Source organism: Mercenaria mercenaria, chromosome 5 (genome assembly GCF_021730395.1).
Source record: "Mercenaria mercenaria strain notata chromosome 5, MADL_Memer_1, whole genome shotgun sequence".
NCBI lineage: Eukaryota > Metazoa > Mollusca > Bivalvia > Venerida > Veneridae > Mercenaria > Mercenaria mercenaria.
The window spans coordinates 76,681,200-76,706,743 of NC_069365.1; the positions used below are offsets into that span (position 1 = coordinate 76,681,200).

The window sequence follows — 25,544 nt, forward strand, 5'->3', positions numbered from 1 at the left end:
ATGTTCATAAATGTGAAATGACTTCATAGCAATCAATTGAACCAATAGCCTCACAGAAAGCAAACCTGGGTTCAAGGTTATAGGAAAATCAATACCCATTCTTAAGTTGACACATTTGTCACAATGAAGACCATAATGTTCAATCTGAACTGGTCCATCATTTACCTGAATCGACATGAATCATATGGGACTAATGATTTCTAATGAAATGCAAACTGTTCCTGTCGTTTTCATAATTGAACAGGAGATAATATCAATCATCATCTCTTGTTGCGAGGCAGTCGACACTGATCTAGCATCCGTAATCACTATTACTGCTATTGACCACTGACAATATGCAAACATTGACATTAATGTATCGATCTATAGCTACAATCCAGCATTTTTCATAGAATCCACACACGATAATCATTTCATTTAACAATCCATTTTCAATGTTAAAAGCTTATCATAATACATATCCCATCAAATTGCTATTATTACAAAACTTATTTCAGACGATTATGTTTAGTATACTTTGTTTTGTTTTTAATTCCATTGCGCAATTTATTTATTCATACATGTAGCAAGCATACTGAAGAATAGCCACATTCGCTTTCAATTTCATTATTATCAGTATTTCAGCCATCAGCTGCTCAAGGCAGCCTAGTTTTTACAGTACATTGTTCATCTCTCTCATATTTTAGCATTGTCATTACTGTCTTCTGGTTTGTCTTGACTGGAGTTTTTGGAATCTTTAGTGTCTTTGAACTTGGATTTTTTACTCTTATTAGGTTTGACAGTGTCAGTTTCTTTCAATTGCTGTAGTGCTTCACGTATCTGCTTAATGTAACCTTCTTTATCTTCCAAAGCTCTCTTACCTGAAAAATAAGAGATCCATGAGGATACTAGTTCGAATTGTAAATTATTACAGGCAGAGAAAATTTATACGATCCAATCTCCATATATATATATATATATATATATACATATATATATGAAAAATCAAATTATTCGTCTGGAAGATCACTACAAAGTAACAGCTCACATTAAATTAAAATTTTAGTCTTAAAAACTGTTAAACATTGGTAAAATTAAAACTTACAATTAATTAAAATCAAAACCTAAGATATGCTTGCGTCAACCAAACAATTTTCGCTTGATTTTTCCCAGAAATGATTCATTTTTATCACTTTCTTCAGAGGCTTCGTTCCATTGGCTTGACTGGTTAGAAGTGTAAGTCTGGTTTGATTCGCTAGTTCTATAACTCTGGCCTTTGCCACTCTCTGAAAAAGACAGTGGAAAAGGTGTTTTGAGTTCTTATCATTTTACTACAATCTTACAAGAGAACTGTACATTAGAGAAACAATTACAATGCTCAGGTTTCCAACTGATTTAGCCTCAAGTAAATTTTCTCTTTTCAGAACAGGAAACAAATTTAAACAGACTTTAAATTCCCCAGATGAAATGACTCTGTAAAAGTATCCACAACTATCATTTTGTAACCAAAATATGAAGCCAAGGAAAGAAATCTCTGAAGAATATACATATTCATATCATTTCTCAACAGTAATGTGATTTTACACTGAATGTAAACCTTCAAACCTTACCCTGCTATATTTCTAAAATGGACTGGTCCTTCATTCATTTTGGGCAGCACCGCTTATTATTCAAAGGGGTGTTCACTGAAAATTTACTTGCTGAATAGCGAACAGTGCAGACCATGATCAGCCTGCACATCCGTCTTCACTGGTCGCAAAGGCAGAATCACCTGCCGCCAGCAGGCTAAAGGTTAAAGACCCACCACAAAATAAGTGTATTCTATTGTATTTTACACAATTTGTATCAAAATTAAGAAATTTGGTAATTATGCTGTTTTTAGTTACAGATTAAAAGTAACTTCTGTAAGGCCAAAACTTTTTACTGTTACATTTTACAATTGGGTATTAAAGGAAAAAAGAACAAGGAACAAAGAAAAGTAAAAAAAAAACATCATACACTACAAACCTTCTTTTGTATCCTGAACACCATTAATGGTTCCATCAACATTTCTCTCCGTCTCCGCGTAAGTCATTAACAGAGCTTTCTGTTCTGGCGTCAAATGTCTAAAACAACAAAATAAAATTACATAGCCTATACAACAGAACCTATCCTAGTGACCTCCTGTATTAAGCGACCACCTGCCTTCAGCTGTCAGTCAGCTAACTTCTTAATGTGTTTTTTAGCCACCTCCCTTAAGCACCCATATTATGTAGTTCCTTCAGCTGGCTGGCTACACAGATTTAATTGTATTATTACGGTAGTAAAATAGTTAATTCAAAACTGTAATACTCAAACTTCCAAAAGTCTGACTGTTCTAGGCCCAGGTGTCCCAAAGTTATTAACTGGAAACTATGTTCAGTCTCAAAATCAATGTGGACTTGACCATTGACCTACTGACAACCAGAACCATTGGGGCCATCTACTTACCACAGGCAGTCATCCTTCAAAATTTGACAACTATTACTAATGAAGATGTTCTCTAGTTATTGATCAGAAACCAAATGGTGTACAGATAAAATGACTAAAATAAGCAAAACAATGAACTCCTTTGATGGTGCAATACGAGGTAAACCTATCTATATTAAGAAGTGAGAATTTTATTTATTTATTTTTGTTAGGTTTAATGTTGCACCGACACAATTATAGGTCGTAAGGCGACTTTCCAGGTTTGATGGTGGAGGAAGACCAAGGTGCCCCTCCACGCAATATTTCATCACGAGTGGGCACCTGGGTAGAACCACCGACCTTCCGTAAGCCAGCTGGATGGCTTCCTCACATGAAGAATTCAGTGCCCTGAGTGAGGCACGAACCCATATCGATCAGGGGCAAGTGATTTGAAGTCATCGACCTTAACCACTCGGCTAAGGAGGCCCCCTTGAGAATTAAAAAAAAATCTATTTGTTTTGGGAAAGTGCCATTTTTCAACAGTACTTAGGTATGTAAGGGCAGGCAGTTGACCTAACCAGTGTTTCTGGATTCTTTACCAGTACTAACCTGTTCTCCCCAAGTAACTGCCAACTTCCCCGCATAATTCTGAGATGGAGGACAAATGATTTCATAAATAATGTCTTTTATCAACTGTCGTGGAGAACATAAGCCTCGCTTGAGAATCGAACTCAAGACCCCGCGATTTGTAGATCTGCACTCTCCCTATTAAACTAAGCATGCATACTGAGAATTTATGAAAATAAAATACCGGTAGCAAGCTTAACAGTATTATCTGCATGATAATAATCTTAGACAGACCAGGGCTCCAGATAAGATGCGTATTAGCGTAAATTACGCTTTAAAAAAAATGCAAATACGCATGTTTGATAATTTTTAAGCATATAAAAACGTATATGAAATTACAGGAACGCACACAATGACTTTTTACTAGCGTGAACAAAATCTGAATCATCTGGGTGCTTTATACGTAATAGAGTACGATCGGCATTAATTCTCCCACTTTGAACATACACATGCATTGAATGGTACTCTATAAACCTAGGTTAAACTATATTATACACTCAATACGTGCATAAATCAAATACTGTAGCTGGGAATTGATATTGATGGTACAGTAGTGTATTTTAAAGCAGTGTCAATTTAAAATAACAACTTACGGTGCGAGGTAAACAACAAAAATGTCTCTTTCTAAGAATGTAAAAAGTGAACAAACAAAACACATACTTTAAACCAATAAAAAATGATCCCCAAAGCATAGTTAAGATTATATTAAATATTCTATTGGATTTGGTAGCGAGTGTGAAGCCAAGGGAGAAAACGAAGCAAAACTTTGAATGCTGAATTGAAACTGAACTGCTAACAAATTCATGAGTGTTACACCTAATAAGTATGTTATAAAACTGATTTCTGATTTTTTTTTCACATTTACAATTTTTTAGGAGTAAAATTACACCTAGTCATTTTCATGTTTTACCATTTTACTCATTCACAAAAATTATGAGGAGTAAATACTCATAGGCCAAAAAAATTATCTGGAGCCCTGACAGACAGTGCCACTTTTCAATTTCACTTTTAATTACTTTAATTCAAGACACACACAAGATGACATTTTAATCTACAATTCAGGAAATTCAGTCCTGATAAGCATAGTTGAATTCTACTGTACAAAAAAATATTTCAACAATATCAGTATACTGTGAAATCATTTAATTTCGTGGACATGAATTTTCGTGGTTTTTGTCCAAAATGGCTATTTCATGGGGATATGAATTAGTGGATTTCATCTTTTGAAGATAAAATGAATGGGAATTTTACTTGTTTGTTGGGACTTAATTTCGTGGATCGACGCAACCACAAAATCCCTGAAAATTACTCCCCCACAAAAATTAACGATTTCACAGTAGATGAGTTTATACTAAAACAAATAAAAATTTCATTTCCAAACAATAAAATAAGTCAACACTGTCAACTAAAATGCTGATGTTTATTAAATGGTCCAATTCAAGAGTTATCATTTTAACACTTTAAGAGAATTTCAGTGCCCTTATTGAGCGTTCTAGTCTGACATCTAGACTTACAGAAGAATGCGAATTCCAGTAGTTTTTCAAAAAAAAAGTCTTGGTTGTTCCTTATAAATTACATTTTGAAACAGCTATCATAGATAGCGTTTGTAATATGTTTTTTGAAAATGTCACGAGTGTGGTCCCAAGGACTGTTTTGTAAACCAGACATCAATTTCTTTCGTATGTTGGTCAATGTTTGGGTCGCTCGAAACCATGGATAACTCGAGCATTATGCTCTTCCCTTTGCGACCTCGAGCGAGCAGTGTTTCACTGTATTTCCATCTGCATCCTTCAACTAGTGACAAATTTTTTTCTTGCATGCCACGTTCAATAATTAGTAGAAATGGATTAAAATGAATGCTTTTTCTCTTAAGCACTTTTTTGTTATAGTAGCCTATGAATTCACAAATTACAGCATTTGTATCATCTAACAGGCCAGGGTGTAAGATGATTTTTGAGCACTGGAAAAAACATGGGGAAAATCCTGTCCGGGAAGCAAGCAATTATTTACTGATATAATGGGTCCACTACCAGATAACACTACAACAAAAAGCATTGGTAAATGGGGGAAAAGTATATACTTACAAAGGAACTTTAATTTTGAAATGTATGTAGTGATCACCATATCCGTAGCTATTCACACGACTGATACCTTTACCCGATAACTTCATTATGTCATGTGACTGTGTGCCAGCTGGTATCTAAAATCAGAATTTCACTTTGTATGCATACGCTATTCAATACACTCACACTGAATACATGTATATACTTTTGAATACATTAGCACCGGTACCTCAGGATCCATGGGGTAGCTCTAGTAATTTATTTCATTTTGAATATTTCCCTAATATTTCCAAAATAATATTACCCCATTTTGCTCGAGCATTACACTTGGTCACTGTGTACAATTCTATCCATTGCTGCTGTTGACAAATTGGGAGCTATCCTTGTGAAAATCATTTGCATCTCTGACAATTTAATGCAATGAGAGGTGACTTGTACAAGAAATAAGATCTCATAAAACTCACTTGTTTAATCTCTTGCTGCCCAACTGTTATTGATGCAGATCACTGTATGATTAAATATTTCTATGTCACAAAAATGTTAAGAAACCACAAGAGGAGACAGCTCAAGTGTGTCACAAAACTGACCAGTTATACAGTACAGAAAAAGTATGGCATAAAAATGCTTAATAAATCATTATAGGGTACAATATGTTTTGAATCTTACATTTAAAAGTATATCATCGTATATTCCTGGCACTCGTATAGTACCTCCTAGCACGGCCTGTGATAAAGTTATTGTGGCGTCACTGTGAACATCAGCACCTTCACGGCGGAATATCCTACTTCTGCCAACCTATAATAAAAACATTTGAGCACCGCATTGTGACCAGCAACGATCCAGATCAGCAAACATCCATACTATTGGTTTTATCCCCACATCCATACTGTTTGTCTATCAAATTCAGCTCTTGAGTGCAACTGATTTGTGAACAGTGTGGATCTAGATCAGACTGCACAACTATGCAGGCTGATCTTGATCCATACTGGTCGCAAACAATAATTTTATTTTATGCAGCCTTAAATGATTACTCGTTTTTCAGTAAACTACTGAAATCTTTCAGTAAACTACTGAAATCTTACAGTGAACTACTGAAATCTTACAGTGAACTACTGAAATCTTACAGTGAACAGTTACAGTAAACTACTGAAATCTTACAGTAAACTACTGAAATCTTACAGTGAACTACTGAAATCTTACAGTGAACAGTTACAGTAAACTACTGAAATCTTACAGTAAACTACTGAAATCTTACAGTGAACTACTGAAATCTTACAGTAAACTACTGAAATCTTACAGTGAACAGTTACAGTGAACTACTGAAATCTTACAGTGAACTACTGAAATCTTACAGTAAACTACTGAAATCTTACAGTAAACTACTGAAATCTTACAGTGAACTACTGAAATCTTACAGTGAACTACTGAAATCTTACAGTGAACAGTTACAGTGAACTACTGAAATCTTACAGTGAACTACTGAAATCTTACAGTGAACTACTGAAATCTTACAGTGAACTACTGAAATCTTACAGTGAACTACTGAAATCTTACAGTAAACTACTGAAATCTTACAGTGAACTACTGAAATCTTACAGTGAACTACTGAAATCTTACAGTGAACAGTTACAGTGAACTACTGAAATCTTACAGTGAACTACTGAAATCTTACAGTGAACTACTGAAATCTTACAGTGAACTACTGAAATCTTACAGTGAACTACTGAAATCTTACAGTAAACTACTGAAATCTTACAGTAAACTACTGAATTCTTACAGTGATCTTATGAAATCTGACAGTGAAATGTATCTGATATTTTGACAGTGAAAAAAAAATCAAATAAACGTATGGCATGAGGATGAAGCCCAAGGTTCAACTTTAGACATTATTTTCAGGCTGGCACTGATCTTCTGCAAGACAACTTGAAAGATTCTGTGAATGGAACCAGGGTTTTGGACATATAGCCATAAGAGTCAAATGATTAACAGCCATTTTTAACAGCCACGAGTGGCGAGTGATTAAAAGCCATTTAAAAGCTACTGATCATTACCACTTGGCCACATCGGGCCCATTTTTCTACCTTTCTATCTGTCCTGTCTGACTTTTTTCTGGGACTAAGGAATACCTGAGTGCATCAAGCCACAATGAATGTTGAAAGAAATGAAAGATATTCAAGCCAAATAAAACTTAAAGGAAAATAATGTAAGCGTTAAAAAACTAGAGCTATCACTAAAGGCGATGAATGTACCCCCCCGCATGCACTGACACAGTACATTGCAATTTGACGCACACAAGATTGCATAATTATGTGGACTGTATGTATATATACTGTATGTATACAGTATAGTAACAAAAAACAAAGTCCCATAACTATGCAGAATATTTATCTAAAAGAATGTAACATGCACAACTAGGGCTGGTACTGATCACTTGTGTGAAGTTTCATTAAATTGTGTGCAAGGGTTTGGTAGATTAGGCACGCACAAGATTGCATATGCAGACTGTATGTACATAGTATGTTAACAAGAAACAAAGTCCCATAACTCTGCAATTTTTGTCGCTGAAAGAACCTTACATGCCCCATGCACAACTACTGTTGTTACTGATCACTTGTGTGAAGTTTCATTAAATTGTGTCAAGGGGATGAGGAGAGATGATGCGCACAAGATTGTGTCTATGTATATAGTATAGTAACAAAAAAACAAAGTCCCATAACTCTGCAAATTTTTTTTCTAAAAAAACCTAACATGCCCCATGCATAACTACTGTTGGTACTGATCACTTGTGTAAAGTTTCATTAAATTGTGTCAATGGGATGAGGAGAGATGGTGCGCACAAGATTGTGTCTATGTTTATAGTATAGTAACAAAAAAACAAAGTCCCATAACTCTGCAAATTTTTTTTCTAAAAGAACCTAACATGCCCCATGCACAACTACTGTTGGTACTGATCACTTGTGTGAAGTTTCATTAAATTCTGTCAAGGGGATAAGGAGAGATGGTGCGCACAAGATTGTGTCTACGGACAGACGGACAGACAACCTGAAACCAGTATACACCCCCTTACAACTTTGTTGTCGGGAGGTACAAAAATAACAGTGGGAGGGGGAGGCAGGAAATAACTGTTTACCCTAAATGTGACAAAGATTTCCTGTTCTCCAACATTCAACCGCACAGTCTGTCCATCCTCTATACCTGAAATTATTTAAAATAGCATGACAAAACTGATAAAGCTATTTCTGAAAAAATTTGTATCCAATTCTTAGCAGGTGCTAAATACATTTTAAAACATAACTGTGCTAACCACTTATCTAAGGATGAGAGAAAAAACTAGAAAATGTCTGGAATTTGACGCTTCTCAAAAAAGGCCTGTCCATGAAATGGTAAATTCAGAAAGAGCCATATTTCTCTAAATTCTTATTATTATCTACACAACATAGGTGTTCACACAAGAAAGTTTGATCCAGTTATGCAGAATGAAGAATTAGGAGTCTGACACCAGATTTCGCAGACATAAATTTATCCAACAACAAAAATTTAATGGGTTTCAGGGCTTAAGCTAGGCTAAGATTTTAGGGAGAAGTCACTTCTCCCTCAGGTAAGATTAGGGAGAAGTGGAGAGATTTTAGGGAGAAGTGGCGAGATTTTAGGGAAAACGTGGAAAGATTTTAGCACCATGACATGCAAGCTGAAAAAGGAACTAAATATGCTTTTATATAACGTTACTATTTTTATTATTCCCTGTCTTTGTTTACAAAGTCTATTAATTTAAAGTAAATAACAAATTCACTGAAAATGTCAGTGATTCTGTTTTCTTATCATGTTTAACCTTGTGAATTTAATGTGATTAAACTGCAAATTCAAGTTTTTTTTCACTCTTGCAATGATTGTCCAAACCAAGACAACCCTCAATACAATTAAAAAAAGTTTATTCCATATCAGCAAAAAAAAAAAAAAAAAAAAAAATTCAAGCTCCCAGTGCTAATGCACTCAAAGTCAGTCACTTTAAATAACAAGTATGTGAATTAAATACATGTCAATAGCAGTGACATCACTATGACATCACACGGAAAACACATCTTCTTTGATCTGCTGGTGTCTCTTTGATACGCTGGTGTCGGCACACATTAAAAGAAACAGTTGTCAAACAGATTAAACCCAGTTTCTGATAGCAGGTGTCAAAAATTTGCGTAAATTTCAGTTAGGTTATTTTAGTCACAGAAACACAATGAGAAAGTGTCAGTGATAATATTATGTTTCTAAAGTTTGGGTTTTGAAAAGTACGAGTAAAATTAAGTGGATTTAAGGAAATTACTGGAGCCAAACACGGTAAGATACTTTCTAATGGTCAAACAAGAGGGCCATGATGGCCCTATATCGCTCACCTGTTATCATTGCACTTGAGGACAAGAAGGTCCTCAGAAAAAATATCTAAGTCCAAAGGACAGTAACAACAAAGTGAAGAAATTTAACCGAAAAGAAAAAAAAAATTCTTACAAGGTACAGATATGTCAAAGTACACCTAAAAATTGGAGGTACCATCCATATTGTACCACAGAAAAGTGGTCTTGGTTTTTCCCTACGGCCAATAATAAAAAAGTTACTAAAATAAGCTATTTATAGTAACGTAAAAGGGAAGTAATTAAAAAAAAATTTATTGTAAGTGAACAAAAGAAGGATCTGCCAAATAAATTTGTTGACATAAATGAAATTTCAGATAAGTATCTTCATTAGGTACGGAGATATACCCATTTTAATTTGAAATAAAGGGAGGTAATTTGATATAAAATCAGTCCATAGTTATCTACCCTGATTGGCTCAGTCCAACTAATGACAATAATGAAATTTCAAATAAGTCCTATAAGTACTAACTGATATAAATCCATTTTGATTACAATCAGGGGAGGTAATCAGATATAAAATAACTCTGGAACCTATGATTGGATCTGATTTGTCATGGAATCCAAGATTTATTGTTGTTGAAGATATTTTGGAAGTTTGTATCGAATAAAACCATAAATGAAGTCTCTATATGGCTGCAAAAGCCAAAATAGCCGATTTTGGACCTTTAAGGGGCCATAACTCTTGAACCCAAGATGGAATCTGGCCAGTTCAAAAAAGGAACCAAGATCTTGTGGTGATACAAGTTGTGTGCAAGTTTGGTTAAAATCAAATCATAAATGAAGCTGCTATTGTACAGACAAGGTCGAAATAGCTGATTTTGGCCCTTTCAGGGGCCATAACTCTGGACCCCATTATGGGATCTGGCCGTTTCAAGAAAGGAACCAAGATCTTATGGTGACACAAGTTTTGTGCAAGTTTGATTAAATTCAAATCATAAATGAAGCTGCTATTGTGAAGACAAGGTCAAAATAGCTAATTCTGGCCCTTTCAGGGGCCATAACTCTGGAACCCATAACGGAATCTCGCCAGTTCAAGAAAGGAACCAAGATCTTATGGTGATACAAGTTGTGTGCAAGTTTGGTTAAAATAAAATCATAAATGAAGCTGCTATTGTGCAGACAAGGTCAAAATAGCTAATTCTGGCCCTTTCAGGGGCCATAACTCTGAAACCCATAATGGAATCTGGCTAGTTCAAGAAAGGAACCAAGATCTTATGGTGACACAAGTTTTGTGCAAGTTTGGTTAAAATCAAATCATAAATGAAGCTGCTATTGTGCAGACAAGGTCAAAATAGCTATTTTTGGCCCTTTCAGGGGCCATAACTCCGGAACCCATAATGGGATCTGGCCAGTTCAAGAAAGGAACCGAGATCTTATGGTGATACAAGTTGTGTGCAAGTTTGGTTAAAATAAAATCAGTAATGAAACCACTATCGTGCAGACACGAAATTGTTGACGGACGGACGGACGACGGACGAAGGGTGATCACAAAAGCTCACCTTGTCACTATGTGACAGGTGAGCTAAAAAGAATGTGTAAGCTTATGTAATATAAATCCCTACTGCTTTGTTTCTCAACAGTCAGTTTACAAAACAAGTGTCACCTTCGCACTTCTCCGTAATCTGAAGTAGGCGGAGCTTAAATTATGCTATCGTGTATTCCAGTCAAGTGTCAACAGGCCGATAGCGGATAACTGGAGGAGTGTGGATAAAAAAATCGGGCGACTTGAATTTCGCTTTGATGTTAGATTAGAGCGAAGTGGGGAGCTACAAAGCGACTATTTCGCTCAAGTCGCTCCCTAGCTCAAGCCCTGGGTTTGTTTGATTGTTTTAAAGTTGGATTAACCTTATTTTCAACAGTACCCACTTATATAATGTCAGAGATAATTTTATCTAACTAGTGTGTCTGGATTTTTTTCTTCTATTAAGTAACTTATTTTCAAAGGTAAGTGGTAGCTCTCCCGGACAGGAATAAGAGGTATCTGTTGAATTAATGCCAATAATGAAAGGACAAACGTCTCTACCAGAGTTTGAACTTAACAGAAATTTATTTGCTTTGTCTATGGAGCTACCAAGATGGGCCCCAGAACTGAAAAACAACTAGGTTTTTTCTCATTCCTTTTACAAACAAATCCACCTTATCCCTTTTCAAAGACTTTCATTGATGGTAGGTACAATTCTTTCATCGATGGTAGGTACAATTACGGCTCCCATGTTTACAGAATTTTGTAAACGTTTATACGATCTTTCAAACACAAAACTATACAATTTAAATGGCCTTCAATTATCACCTTCAATCATGACTCTCGACAGCCTTTTCCCTTCAACTTACTTTTGCATAGTTCCGTCCAGATAACAGAATTTATCCTTTATCAAACATGTGCGAAAAAATGGCCGCTTACTGTTTACCAAAAAAGACATCTAATATTGTTTACAGTCAGGAAATCACTTGTCTTGTTCCATTTTATGAGTGGAGAGAGACTTTGGCAGTTTGATTGTCCATCATTTCTTTTAACTGGGTAGTAATTTTGTGATCCATGACACAGACTTGTTTAAACGTGTAAACATGGAAGCCTTAGACACAATGAAAGACCAAATTCATGAAAGTCTAAAATGACAGACTACCTGCTGGCACAGGAACAACCACTTTCTTCCGTTCGAGGGTCTTCCCTTTACCACGACATACATTACATTTCTGCTTGATAATAGTTTTCTGCCCTCCACACATACGACAGGTACTTCGCATCATAAATGGCCCAGTGCTTACAGTCTCCTGAAATACAGCAAGAGTTCAGATGAACTAATTTATACCTTTTAGCTTGCTGTGACTTTGAGGGTTAAAGAGACTCATAAAATCAAATGTACACAACTTACCATACTTTTCCATTAATCTCTAATTTTACAGAGTTTACCGGTATGTTGCAGAAGAAAAATGCTCTCCCTACTGAGCTAAGCGGGCGGGCTTGTCAGTTGCTGATTGGGAACTCTTTTCAGCCTATATGTCAGCGACCTTGGCCAACTGATTTGAAAAACAATAGGGGTCATGTAGTGACTACATGCAAGCATCCTATGAAATTTGACAATGGTAGGCTCAAGCATTCAACAATGATTGATCAGATATTGTACAGAAACTGTTTTCAGCTTCAACAACATTTTGACCTTGGCCCTAAAAATTATTTTAAATAATATGGGTCATTAGTGACCACAGGCAATTATCTTATTAACTATGTCCACTGAACATTCGTTTTGTTGGGTTTAAAGATAAACTAACAAAATTTAGGTCATATGACAACTTTTGTTGATGGAGAAGGTTCTCTCTACAAGCACATTGTTTTTTTTTTATCAAGCGAATGGTCTGTTATGTTACAGGACAAAAAAGAGCAGCTTTTCTTAAAAAAAAAATGTGTATTCAAATAACCAGTTTCAAATAAATAATTTTACCCTTTATACTACTTTAACATTACAAACACAGCAGCTGAAAGAAAACAAACTTATTTTCTTATCACAGATACCTCTGTATCATATGAGGTATACTAACCATTCCTGTGCCGTGACACTGCGGACATCTTTGTGGTTTGGAGCCTGGTGCGGCTTTACTCCCATTACATTGCCAGCAAGTCTCTGTGACATTTATCTCAACTTCCTTGTTAACACCTCGGCAAGCTTCTTGGAAGTTTAGGGTCATCTGGATCTGAAAAGTACGAAATCATTTGATCTAAAATAATTGTTTCACACTATTTTTGAGGTGTGAAGCAAGCTTCTGTTAATATGAAGTAATACTGAATATCACAAAACTTGAGTTTTCATTGCTGTGTTTATTGGGGTTGAAATCTGCTCTCCAAAATGTATATTTTGCCAATGTCAACAAAAACACACCTATTATCAGCAATATCATTTTCTTCAGAGTGTAATTAATTTTTTTTTAAAAGTACTTTTTCCACAAAACTGAAACTAGAAAGGTGTCCATGGGACACAGAATAATTCTGATGCCCCCACTACATGACAAAGGACACAAATTTTTTCCTAGGTCAGGGGCCATAACTCCTACAATACTGAATGAATCCAGACGCGAAACCCCACGTGCACAACTGCACATGCTGACCAACATTCCTGTAAACTTTGGTGACTCTAGGTTAAATACTTTTGGAGCTACGCGCGACACAACATTAAAATGACCAATTTTGAACTAAGTCAGGGGCCATAACTCCTACAAGACTGAATGAATCTGAACGCGAAACCCCAAGTGCACAACTGCACATGCTGACCAACATTTCTGTAAACTTTGGTGACTCTAGGTCAAATACTTTTGGAGCTACACGCGACACAACATTAAAATGACCAATTTTGAACTAAGTCAGGGGCCATAACTCCTACATGACTGAATGAATCCGGACGCGAAACCCCAGGTGCACAACTACACATGCTGACCAACATTCCTGTAAAGTTTTGTGACTCTATGTCAAATACTTTTGGAGCTAGGCGCGACACAACACTAAAATGACCAATTTTTACAAAGTCAGGGGCCATAACTCCTACACGACTGAATGAATCCAGACGAGAAACCCCAGGTGCACAACTACACATGCTGACCAACATTCCTGTAAAGGTTTGTGACTCTATGTCAAATACTTTTGGAGCTAGGCGCGACACAACATTCTCGGAAGGATGTTCCTATATATGGATACTTATGTGGCTACTCTTTTGTTCTCTCTATTGTTCTTTTAGCCACGTAAGAGAAAAATAGCCACATAAAAGCCTTACGGAATGAATGAAATCAAAGAAAAAATACAGTTACCTATTGTTCCTATAGCCACCTAAGTATGCAAATGTGAGCTCGGACGGACGAACGGACGGACAGGGGCAAATCTATATGCCTCCCGCCCCAAAGTGGGGGCATAAAAAGTCACTGCATTAATACTCAATAAGGTTTCAGTAAACTGTCAGGAAAGTTTAAAATTTAAAGCAAACTAAAGGGAATGATGACATTAACCTAAAACATATCAACAACTACAGTCTGAAAACAGTCTCAAGTTATAAAACTTTAACATGCTCATTAATTCTAGCTTACTTGTTAAGAAAGCGTAACTTGCTTACAAAGCAAGCATATTTCAATCACTAGAGTTTGAGTCTACTTCCTGCCAAAAAATAGGTAATAACACTGAATTTGGAGACCAGTCTCAATTCTGCAGCACTGGATTGGTTGACAGCAAAGCTGAAATTCCAGACTGGTATCCAAACTTAGTTTTGTAACCTTGGACCAAGCTCTAGTGTCAAATGAAGCAGTACACACTTCGGCTTTTGATTTTTGTTTGTTCTGGGATTAACGCCATTTTTCAACAGTATTTCAGTTATGTAATGGCGGGCAGCTAAACTAACCTGTGTTCCTGAATTCTGTACCAGTACAAACCTGTTCTCTGCAAGTAACTACCAGTTTCCCTACATGAATCTGAGATGGAGGACGAATGATTTCAGACACAATGTCTTTTATCAAATCGTCATGGAAAACATAAGCCTCACCCGAGGATCGAACTCACTACCTGTGATCCGTATGTCTGCACTCTCCCTATTGAGCTAAGCGAGTAGGCACAGCTTTTAATGCAGCAAAAAAAGTATGTCAAAAAACACTATGAGCACTATAAAATGAATAACGAGTCTGCATGTCTTAAGACTAAACTAAGACAATCATCAGAACAGGATTACCTCTGTCGCAGGTGCTGTTCCCCATTTACTGTCAAAGTCTTGATTTTCAAACCCAGAAAATCCAAAATCCTTAAACATATTGCGAAACAACTCCTCTGGATCAACCTGACTTCTAAAGCCCTCAAAACCTGGAAGAACAAACATTTGTATACAACAACCAATGTCAGGCTAATCTTAAAGAAAACAAAACAACATAAATTATGTCTTGATACCATGTATTATCAACAAAGGTTCTGCCATATTTTAAAGGTCACAACTCTATAGACTTATATCAATTTTACTGAAATATACTATAAATGTAAAATAAATGTACTTTTATTTATTTAGTAATTGTAAATAAAAACAAAATCAAAATGTTTCAGCGAGTTCTTGAAAGTAGTCACTTATGCAGTTTGTAAAACAAATAAAAAAGATATCTACAAATTGAATGTACATTGTACTGCATTAGTAACACAGTGCATATCGGACATTATTCAGAAGAATTTTAGATACACATTACACCATACTACAAATAGAAGATCCAAGTAATGGCATTAATTCATTGTTTTGATATTTTACAGACCTTGCAATCAATTTTAGATATTCTGATATTTTGATGAAAAAGTCAGCTATCTGAGAAGATCTAGTTACTGTAAATTCAATCATTTTAGTAGGGGACTATTTTTTGCAGATTTCTTGACTTCGTCTATCCAAGAAGTTTTATCCCAACAAACAGAAAATTCCTATATCAGATATTATATCTTTTAATTTTGACAGCTACAAATTTACTTCCCAATGAAATACACATTTCTGTCAAAACCACCCAATTTTCTGACCACAAAATATTTTATGCCCACAAAAACAAGAGCTGTCTGATGACAGCGCGCTCGACTATTCGAAGAATTGATTGAAAAATGGGGTCAAAATATTTCCACGGATATTCAGACAAAAGAAATAAATAGATTAGACAAACAATGTTCCTGTATTACTATGATTTCGATAAGTCTTGCACTAAATGGCAATATATGAGGCAATTTCAAAGTCCAAAAAGGGCCATAATTCAGTCAAAATAGTTATGTACTCTTGCCTACAGATGGAAATCATAATGATAAACAAGAGCTCAAAGTTTAAAAGCCATATGTCAAATAGTTTTGACAAAACATGGACTTGTATGAAAACAGAACCAATTTCAAAGTCCAAAAAGGGCCATAATTCAGCCAAAATAGATGACATAGTTATTTTCTCTTTCCTACAGATAGAGACTATTATATCAACAAGTGATAAAAGTTTCAAAGCCATATGTCAAACACTTTACAAAAAATATAAACTGGTACGAAAAACTTAACCAAGATTTCTGAGTCAAAAGGGGCCACAATTCAGCCAAAATCCTTGATGGAGTTATGTACTCTTGCCTATAACTGGACATGGTGATGGTAAACAGGTGTTGAAAGTTTCAAAGCTTTATCTCAAAAGACTTGGTCAAAATATGAACTGGTACAAAATATTAACCAAGATTTCTAAGTCGAAAGGGGCCATAATTCAGCCAAAATCCCTGATGGAGTTATGTACTCTTGCCTGTAACTGGCCATGGTGATGGTAAACAAATGTTGAAAGTGTCAAAGCTTTATCTTAAAAGACTTTGTCAAAATATGAACTGGTACGAAAAACTTAACCATGATTTCTAAGTCAAAAGGGGCCATAATTCAGCCAAAATCCTTGATGGAGTTATGTGCTCTTGCCTATAACTGGCCATAATGATGGTTAACAAGTGTTGAAAGTTTCAAAGCTTTATCTTAAAAGACTTTGTCAAAATATGAATTGGTACGAAAAACTTAACCATGATTTCTAGGTCAAAAGGGGCCATAATTCAGCCAAAATCCTTGATGGAGTTATGTGCTCTTGCTTATAACTGGCCATGATGATGGTAAACAAGTGTTGAAAGTTTCAAAGCTTTATCTCAAAAGACTTTGTCAAAATGTGGACTGGTACGAAAAACTTAACCAAGGTGTGACGCCGACGCCGTGGTGAGTAGGATAGCTCTACTTATTCTTCGAATAGTCAAGCTAAAAATGACTTTGCAGTTTTAGTATTACTAATCTCAGGGAACTTAACAAACTTGAGATAAACGTATGATGAAAACATATCTACAAACACTTGGTTACCTTGGAAACCACCATACCCTCCACCAGGCCCTCCCCCGCCCATATTTGCGCCTGACATTCCAAATGTGTCATACTGACTTCTTTTAGTGTCATCACTTAACACCTGAAACACATAAAACATGACTAACCTTAGGCAAAAAGAGGAAATACATTTGCACAATTTGCAGAATTTAAAGACAAAGAGAAAAGCACATTTGTATATTCTTCAGTATAATGTATTCAACAATGCAAAAAGATTCAAGAACAAGAACAGTCTAAACTTGAATAAAACATACTGTCTTAATTTTTAAACAAAAGTACTGTTATATTTAAAGGGAATTCCTATAGTTTTTTATGCGCATCTTTCTGCGCAGCCGACACTTTCTATGGAAAACTGAACTGAAGTCAACATTTGTTGAAACATGTTACAGACAATCTTAAATATGAGGAATTTTGAATGAAATAATATTTTTGATAAGTTATATCAGTAATCAAATGTTGATACTGGTTTATGTTGTATTGACAAGTATCATGCCTGACAGGTATCTTGCTATTTTTGTGGTTGTGTTTTCACATCGCATTTTAGTACAAAGACAGTGTTGTTCATATAATTTAAGATAATTGACTTAGTACTTATAAGACAATATCACCTTTCAGATTATTTAGTATTCAATTAATGAAAGAATTAAGAATTTTTAAAACTTTTTTTTAACTTTTAGCAGACATACATGTAATCAATTTGGCAAGGTTCGCGCCATTTCCGTCCGAACAGGTGTTGTATTCTAGCGGTCTTAACATAAAATTTAGTCTGGTGACCCATACATTTTTAGCCATTTTTATGCTCACAATACAATTATCTATACACAAGAAGAAAAAGAAAAAATTCTATGAAAGAGTTTTTTCAAAATTAAAAAAAATATTCTTCACTATGGGTATTTTTCATTGAAAAAAGTTCACAAAAGTAAATATGAAACAATATTTTTTTTCATTTGTACGCATTATTGTAAGGATAGAGTATTACAAATATGACTATGATATCAAATAAGTATATAATAAAATCTGTAAAAAGAAAAAACCGTATTGTGCTGCCTGGATGTATATTTTGGTTGGTATTTATAAAAAAGCAGAAAATTATGAAAATGTTGAAAAATCGCTGGCAGTTTCAGCAACAGTGGGTGTGTTCAAAACAATTTTTCACGAAAACAAGCCTGGTGACCTATTGTTTTTATTTGTTCATTGTTTTCAGCACAAATTTTCCTATCATATATGTGAATTTAAAAAAATTCTATGAAAGGAAAAAAACTATAGGAATTCTCTTTAACCGAGTCCTTAAAATTCATTCAGATACTTTCTATGAGCCGCACCATGAGAAAACCAACATAGTGCATTTGCGACCAGCATGGATCCTGACCAGACTGCGCGGATATATATTAGAATAGATAATGCAATTCAAATAATTTCGGTCGGATTTATTGCAACAGTTGCTGAACACTGTCAAACTGCAGGTTCCATTGCTGGCTAGGGCTGAAATAACTGATTTTTCACTTCAATGCTACTTTTGAAATATGGAGTATTGTGCTTAGAGTTAGTGTTGTCGTTAAATTATATAGACTTTAATTTATTTGATGCCTGTGTCCTCTCTGATAATTCCTAGAGCCATAATAGACCTGTTTTTCCCTGCCAGCAAAGAACTTGTTTTCAACATGATGGGTAAAATTCTCCCCTATTCAGTAATAAAATCTTTTTTTTTTATGTTCATGTACATACACCAAGTAAATAATGATTGTCTTTTAGGTTGAAATTTTATTTTATAGAAAATATTCCCCCCTTTGCCTTGAAAATGTGGGGGAAAAAATCTCCACTTCAGCAGACACTTGCCCAATCACCCTAAGAGTGAGGGGAGGGCCCTCAATTCTGGCTACCGCTGAAATAACTTCAATGGGCAGACTATTATTACAAAATACACCAATTACCTCATAAGCTTCTGATATTTCTTGAAATTTCTTCGCTGCATTTGGGTCATTCTTACTAACATCTGGGTGGTACTTTTTAGCAAGCTGTGAACAAAAAATACATATAGAGTTTGTAACAATATCACTATGACTTTATGTTCTATATGTTTTTGTTTTTTTAAAAATACATAAGAACTGTTTTACCTTGAAGTTCTTGATGTGATTAAAGATATAAAATTTATTCAGAAATCAGCACAATGACAAATTACATGTAATTTGACCATAAAAATATGTAGAGTTTCTGCAATAACATTCAATATAATGTAGACTGATTTTATATCTGCGATGGCTGTGGAGCAGGTGCATCCTTCACTTTGTGGTGGGTGCTCCTTCACTATGGGCACTAACTTCAATATTGGGTAAGTGCCCTTTCACTATGGGGTGGGCAAGTCAGTATAGGGTGGGTGCTGCATTCTGGCATTGACACTTCACTGTGGGCAAGATATGAGTAACTATAATTCCTGTATGTTAAAGTTTATTTCAGAGTATGTATCATTTTTTGTATGTTATGCTGCAGTTTTTGTGATCTAAGAAAGAAGAAAGTGCTGTATTTACAGATAATCTGTAAATTTACATATAATGTGTTATCTTTAACAGACTGTATGACAACTGCTGAAATTACATTTGTGCTGAAAATCGCAGGTTGAATTTCACTGTTTCACTTATGATACACAAAAATAAATGTCATTTGTGACTACAACCAATTCCGTTGACACTGATTTTATTGAAAAAGCCAAAAATTAGTCAATAAAAATAAATGAAACAAACAAATGACCTTAATTTATGCACAATATAACCAACCTTCTTTACATCAGAAAGCCTCCAAAGCCAGATGAATTTGGAAAATTTCATTAAAATGGAAACTTACCATTATCTATATTAAGATACTCGTTGGAATGACATTTTAATAACTGTTAAAAAAAAAAACTGTTGTTTACGTAATGAAAGCTTACAAAACAGTAAATCAATACCCTAATACATTTTGTACCTAACAATCGTGTGCGAGTTTTTAGTTCAGACTTTGGATAAAACCATACTTTTTTGGAATGCCTTCTTCTACCTGAAGAAGCTTTATAGGGGAAAACGCCTTGTTTACAGTTCATTTTAATCTGTATTTTGAGCATAAATATAATTTCAGCAGTTTTTATATACCCAATCTCTAAATTTATAGACTGCATGTCGAGGGGTGAATGCGAATGTGATCTAAGTGCATATAAATAAAGAAGCATTCAGACTTCTTTCGCATTCACCCCTTGATTTACAGATCTGTAAATATACAACTTTCCACAGACCTGTATACTATATGTAATTGTAAATTATCTATTCTTACCTGGTAATATGCTTTTTTAATGTCTTTGGCATCTGCATTTTTGTCAACACCGAGGACTTTATAATAATCTTGCTTATCACTTCTGTTACTGGAGTGTATATGTTGAACATTCAACGACAGACATGGCACTTTTTTCTTGAACAGACCTGAGCAAATAATAGCAAATGAATAGAGATCAAACTTTGTATATTTCCAAATTCAAAAAGCTATTCAAAGCATGAAGAAAAGGCAAAATTTGTTTGAAAATGATTGTTGAAGACATTTATTGAAAATCTGTAACCATAATTTGGGAACATGTCCCTGAAAGGGGTTCAATATCACTAGTAGTTACATACTTTGACATACTGTGTGGTATTATAAAGACCCATTAAGATCATGCATACTTTGGGAAAAAGACCTTGGCTAGGATTAGGGAAATTCCCTGCATCTTCCGGGCAATTTGGAAAATTTAATAATAGAAATAATGTACTGTATTGAGAAACAAGCTGTTTAATAACAGCACTCAACTACTTGAGACCTTTCCACATATTACTAGCTCATATACAAAAAGATTTAAAAACAAGAGCTGTCGGAGGACAGCAACACTTGACTTTTCAACAGCCTTGTCAATTGAATGAATACAAGTGTCGAAAAAGGGGCATAATTTTGTAAAATTGCAAAACAGGTTTATGGTTCCTGCACAGCGCTTATCAGCTCATGACAGTGGACAAGTGTGTGAAGTTTCAATCCATTCCCATTAGTGGGTAATGAGATACCAGCTTACATATTATAGGAATTTCTAACCAAAAACTGCTAAGCTGAAAAAGGGGCATAATTTTTAACAAGAGCACCGCCTTGCGGGTGCTGACGCTCATCTGATTTTTTTTGTATAATAGAAATATTGTCCTACCCATGATTTTCTAAGTCTAAAAAGGGCCATCATTCTTGCAAAAAGCAGGATAGAGTTATGTTTCTTGATGTACAATGTCCACTTATGATGGTGAAAAACTGTTGCAAGCTTTAAAGCAATAGCTTTGATAGTTTATGAGAAAAGTTGACTTAAACATAATATTCAACCAAGAAAATGATTTTTCTAAGTCCAAAAGGGGCAATAATTATTGCAAAAAGCAGGATGGAGTTATGTTGCTTGCTGTACAGGGTCAGCTTATGATGGTGAACAAGTGTTGCAAGTTTTAAAGGAATAGCTTTGATAGTTTAGGATAAAAGCTGACCTAAACATAAAACTTAACCAAGAAAACTGATTTTCTAAGTCCAAAAGGGGCAATAATTTTTGCAAAAAGCAAGATGGAGTTATGTTTCTTGATGTACAGGGTCTGCTTATGATGGTGAACAAGTATTCCAAGTTTCAAAGCAAAAGCTTTGATAGTTTAGGAGAAAAGTTGACCTAAACATAAAACTTAACCAAGAAATCTGATATTTTCTAAGTACAAAAGGGGCCATAAATCTTGCAAAAAGCAAGATGGAGTTATGTTTCTTGCTATACAGGGTCAGCTTATGATGGTGAACAAGTATTCCAAGTTTCAAAGCAATAGCTTTGATAGTTTAGGAGAAAAGCTGACCTAAACATAAAACTTAACCAGGCAAAGCCGACGCAGACGCCGACGCCGACAACCGCTCAAGTGATGACAATAACTCATCATTTTTTTTCAAAAAATCAGATGAGCTAAAAATGCAAAGTAGTTATTGAACCTTTGTACTGCATTTTATATCATAACAGTGAAGTGTGTGAAGTTTCAATCCTTTCCAATTAGTGGATACTGAGATACCAGCTTACATATAAACTTAATCAAAAGGGACATAATTTTGAAAAGATGCAAAGTAGGGTTATGGGACCTGCACAGTGCATGTTAGATCACGACAGTGAACAAGTGTGTACTGTGAAGTTTCAATACATTCCAATAAGCGGATACTGAGATACCAGCTTACATATACTCCCAGGGTTTCCACTGGGCACAATTTTTTTTCCGCCACTTAAATTTTTTTAAAGAAAAAGGTGCGCGTGGCAGAGGATCAATAATGTCGAAAAAATTAGAATTTATATAATATCACTCAATTAGTTCAGTTTTTTTTTATTTATTTTCTACATTCCACAAATAACTCAACAAGCAGATGCACACACATTAACATTGATTTATCATGTAAAGATAAGTAGTCAGTTCAAAATTATATACCATTTTTTTTTTCAATCTCTTTTTCGTTTCATACTTTAACTATGCAATTTGCTCTTGAACCAGTCTATCCTAATATCACATTGAGTCAAAAATAGGTTTTAATCTTAATTCTCAACCATTTTCAAACCAAATCTATAAAACTATCCCTATATATACAGCGATTTTTTTCCTTCTTTAATAGGGTCCGTAAAACGGACCCTTTCCCAATTGAAAATAATGACCATTTTTCCCAATTTCAGACCAAATTATTCCCAAAAATGACCTACAAACATTTTTGAAACGGCTGCTGTCCCGACATCGTGAAATTCGCTGATTATAGAAAATATGTTCCGAATTTTAATCGAGTGTTTCCTAATTTTGACCAAAGGGCAAATACCCGATTAAAATTCAGAACATGTTCTCTGTCATCACAAGCGCGAATTTAATCAATCGCACCATGTATTGTTTTCGGTAATCGGTTTCCACGATCTTTTTCTGTAGAACCAGTGACAAACTGTGTGAACAATGAGTCACAACAGCAAATATAATGTTCAAAGGCTAACAAAATCCAAGCTTGCTGGCTGCAAAAGCCTTGTGGAGTTCAGATTCTCACGGGCATCTTCACAGCCTGTTCTGACTGAGGAAATGTCCGTTGAATCGTCGACACCGGTGTCGTTTTCATGTCAGAGTCAGGAGAACTCTTGTGTAACTCCGGTTGAATTTGTGCCAGAGTGTGTGCCTTTAGAACAACCATTGTTATCTCAGAGTCAGGCCACTGTATCATGTTGTGATGGTCAGAACACTAGCTCTAGTGTTACTCAATTAGATCCAGGAAAGGGGTTATTGTAATTTTGTATGTTACACAAAATTCCCAATTAGGATGAAAACGACGCTATTTTTCCCAAATCGTCCGGACGCGGACGCTTTCCCAAAATGGCAAAAAAAATCGCTGATATAGTTTGCCAATTTTGAATTATCTCCCTTTAATGGTCATTTTTCACTTCTAAAACATGAAGATTTAGCTCTTTAATTTCAAAGTTTTTATTTCAAAATTTATATAAGGTCATTTATCAAAAACAGCGTGTTTTATTTTATTTTATGACTTTTAAAAAGCTTTTCAAAAAGGCTTAAATTTCATTATATATATATATCCAAATTTCTTTAATGTTTCATACATAAAATCTATAGCGAAAATACCACCTAAAGGTACAAGTAGCTCTCTATTTTGATGCCCTTGAATGGGGCCCTGTATCAATGCTATACGTTGGGCATGTAAAAGAACCAAACAAACTGCTTTAGTTCATTTGTATCTCAATTCTTCGACTGAAATTTTACAAACGCGCTGAAATATGTGACTGAAATTTACGAGCGCGTAGATATATTAACAGTAATATTTTACGATTGCACAAATTTATCTATAATATCTGCGAGCTTTTATTATTATTGATTACTTCGGCGAATCGGCTTGATATTAAAAATAACTTGCGTTTTAGTATCAAGAAAATGGGTGGGGCTTTAGACGAAGTGCTCAACAAATATTTCGTTTCATTTGCTTTCGTAATAGTAGGCGGGTCTGAATTTGGCGAATCAGATTGACTGATAATCGTTCTTGCGTGGAGGAACACTCTCGTGACTCCGCGAAGTTTTAAATTGTGCCCAGAGGTGTAATTTGGTATCAACACGGTGTATTGTCTTTGTTGGTGTATTGTCTTCGTGTGTATTGCTAAATATCGGATTATCCGTGACACGCTGTGTATAATTATTGATCAGTGATAGTCGGCATGTTTCTAGTGTACTATAACGTTGTTTCCGGTAGTAAAACAGATGTTTATTTTACAACAGATGTTTACTTTACGGTAGTAAAACAGATGTTTATTTTACTCAAATTTAAAATTGTTAACTGTGGAAATTTTTTTTCGCCAAAAAAGGAATTGGCGAATAGCAGTGGAAACCCTGATATAAAAACTAAACCAAAAACTGCTAAGTACACTAGTTCATGTAGTGACGAACATGTACATGAAGTTTTTTTTAAATATTCCCAACCACTTCCGAGATATGGCTTCGGACTGATGGGAAGATGGACGGACAATGCCAAAACTGTATCCCTCAGGCTTCTGTGTGGGATAAAAACACTGGATGCATGAATGTATGGACCCAAAATCATTGCCATAATTTTAGAGGAAACCAGAGCCCAGTTTGCCAAAGAAATGCATCTGCAAGGCTCACAAACATAAGAAAAGTATCTTTATTAAGGAGATTTAAAGATTTCAATCAAAAGTCTCCATTAAAGCTAAGACTTCTTATGAAATATATTTTGACATTGAACTTCGTCGCGAAAATATGTGACAAATAAAAACTAATTGATAATTTATCATTACATGAAGAAGAAACGCCACTTTTTGACTGAGAAATAGAATGCAAGTGAGCAATGCATGTTGTACAAATGATGTCTTTCGATCCAGACAGCTTGAAACGCAGTCTATTCAAGGAATTTTCTCTTCCAAGGCTACATGCCTTTCTGATGGCTGCCATCTTGTTGCCGGAGAAATAACCGGTAGGATGAAGGTCATATCCGAATAAAATCGTAATGATTATTTATTGATATATAGATAAGTTCTCTATAGAATTCATACTGAAACAATTGGAATTTAAATCTTTATGTTTTTATTCTTTAAGAATCACTTCAGATCAATTCAAATTGTAATGTCGGATTTGAACACTAGAAATAATTCCG

General features: G+C 35.1%; 1 protein-coding gene across 1 annotated transcript; it reads right to left on the minus strand.

The window, feature by feature from the left end:
- Window positions 1-675: 675 nt before the first annotated feature.
- LOC123558555 (protein tumorous imaginal discs, mitochondrial-like) lies at window positions 676-25,369 on the minus strand. The gene is made up of 12 exons (XM_053544701.1): window positions 25,189-25,369; window positions 20,661-20,806; window positions 19,292-19,375; window positions 17,340-17,442; window positions 15,199-15,326; window positions 13,037-13,189; window positions 12,124-12,271; window positions 8,227-8,291; window positions 5,763-5,891; window positions 5,118-5,233; window positions 1,987-2,084; window positions 676-860 (listed from the first exon to the last, which is right to left on the minus strand). Exons 1-12 carry the CDS (start codon window positions 25,340-25,342, stop codon window positions 676-678), a joined length of 1,509 nt encoding a protein of 502 aa, XP_053400676.1. The 5' UTR covers window positions 25,343-25,369.
- Between the last annotated feature and the right edge of the window lie 175 nt (window positions 25,370-25,544).

Bases quoted from the DNA above. Each gene is read 5' to 3' on its own strand.
- LOC123558555 (XM_053544701.1), bottom strand. From the start codon at position 25,342: ATGGCAGCCATCAGAAAGGCATGTAGCCTTGGAAGAGAAAATTCCTTG. The intron at 19,376-20,660 runs GTAAGAATAGAT...TTTTGTTCACAG, and splicing joins TTAAAAAAGCATATTACCAG to CTTGCTAAAAAGTACCACCC. The intron at 15,327-17,339 runs GTAACCAAGTGT...TTGTTCTTCCAG, and splicing joins AGGGTATGGTGGTTTCCAAG to GTTTTGAGGGCTTTAGAAGT.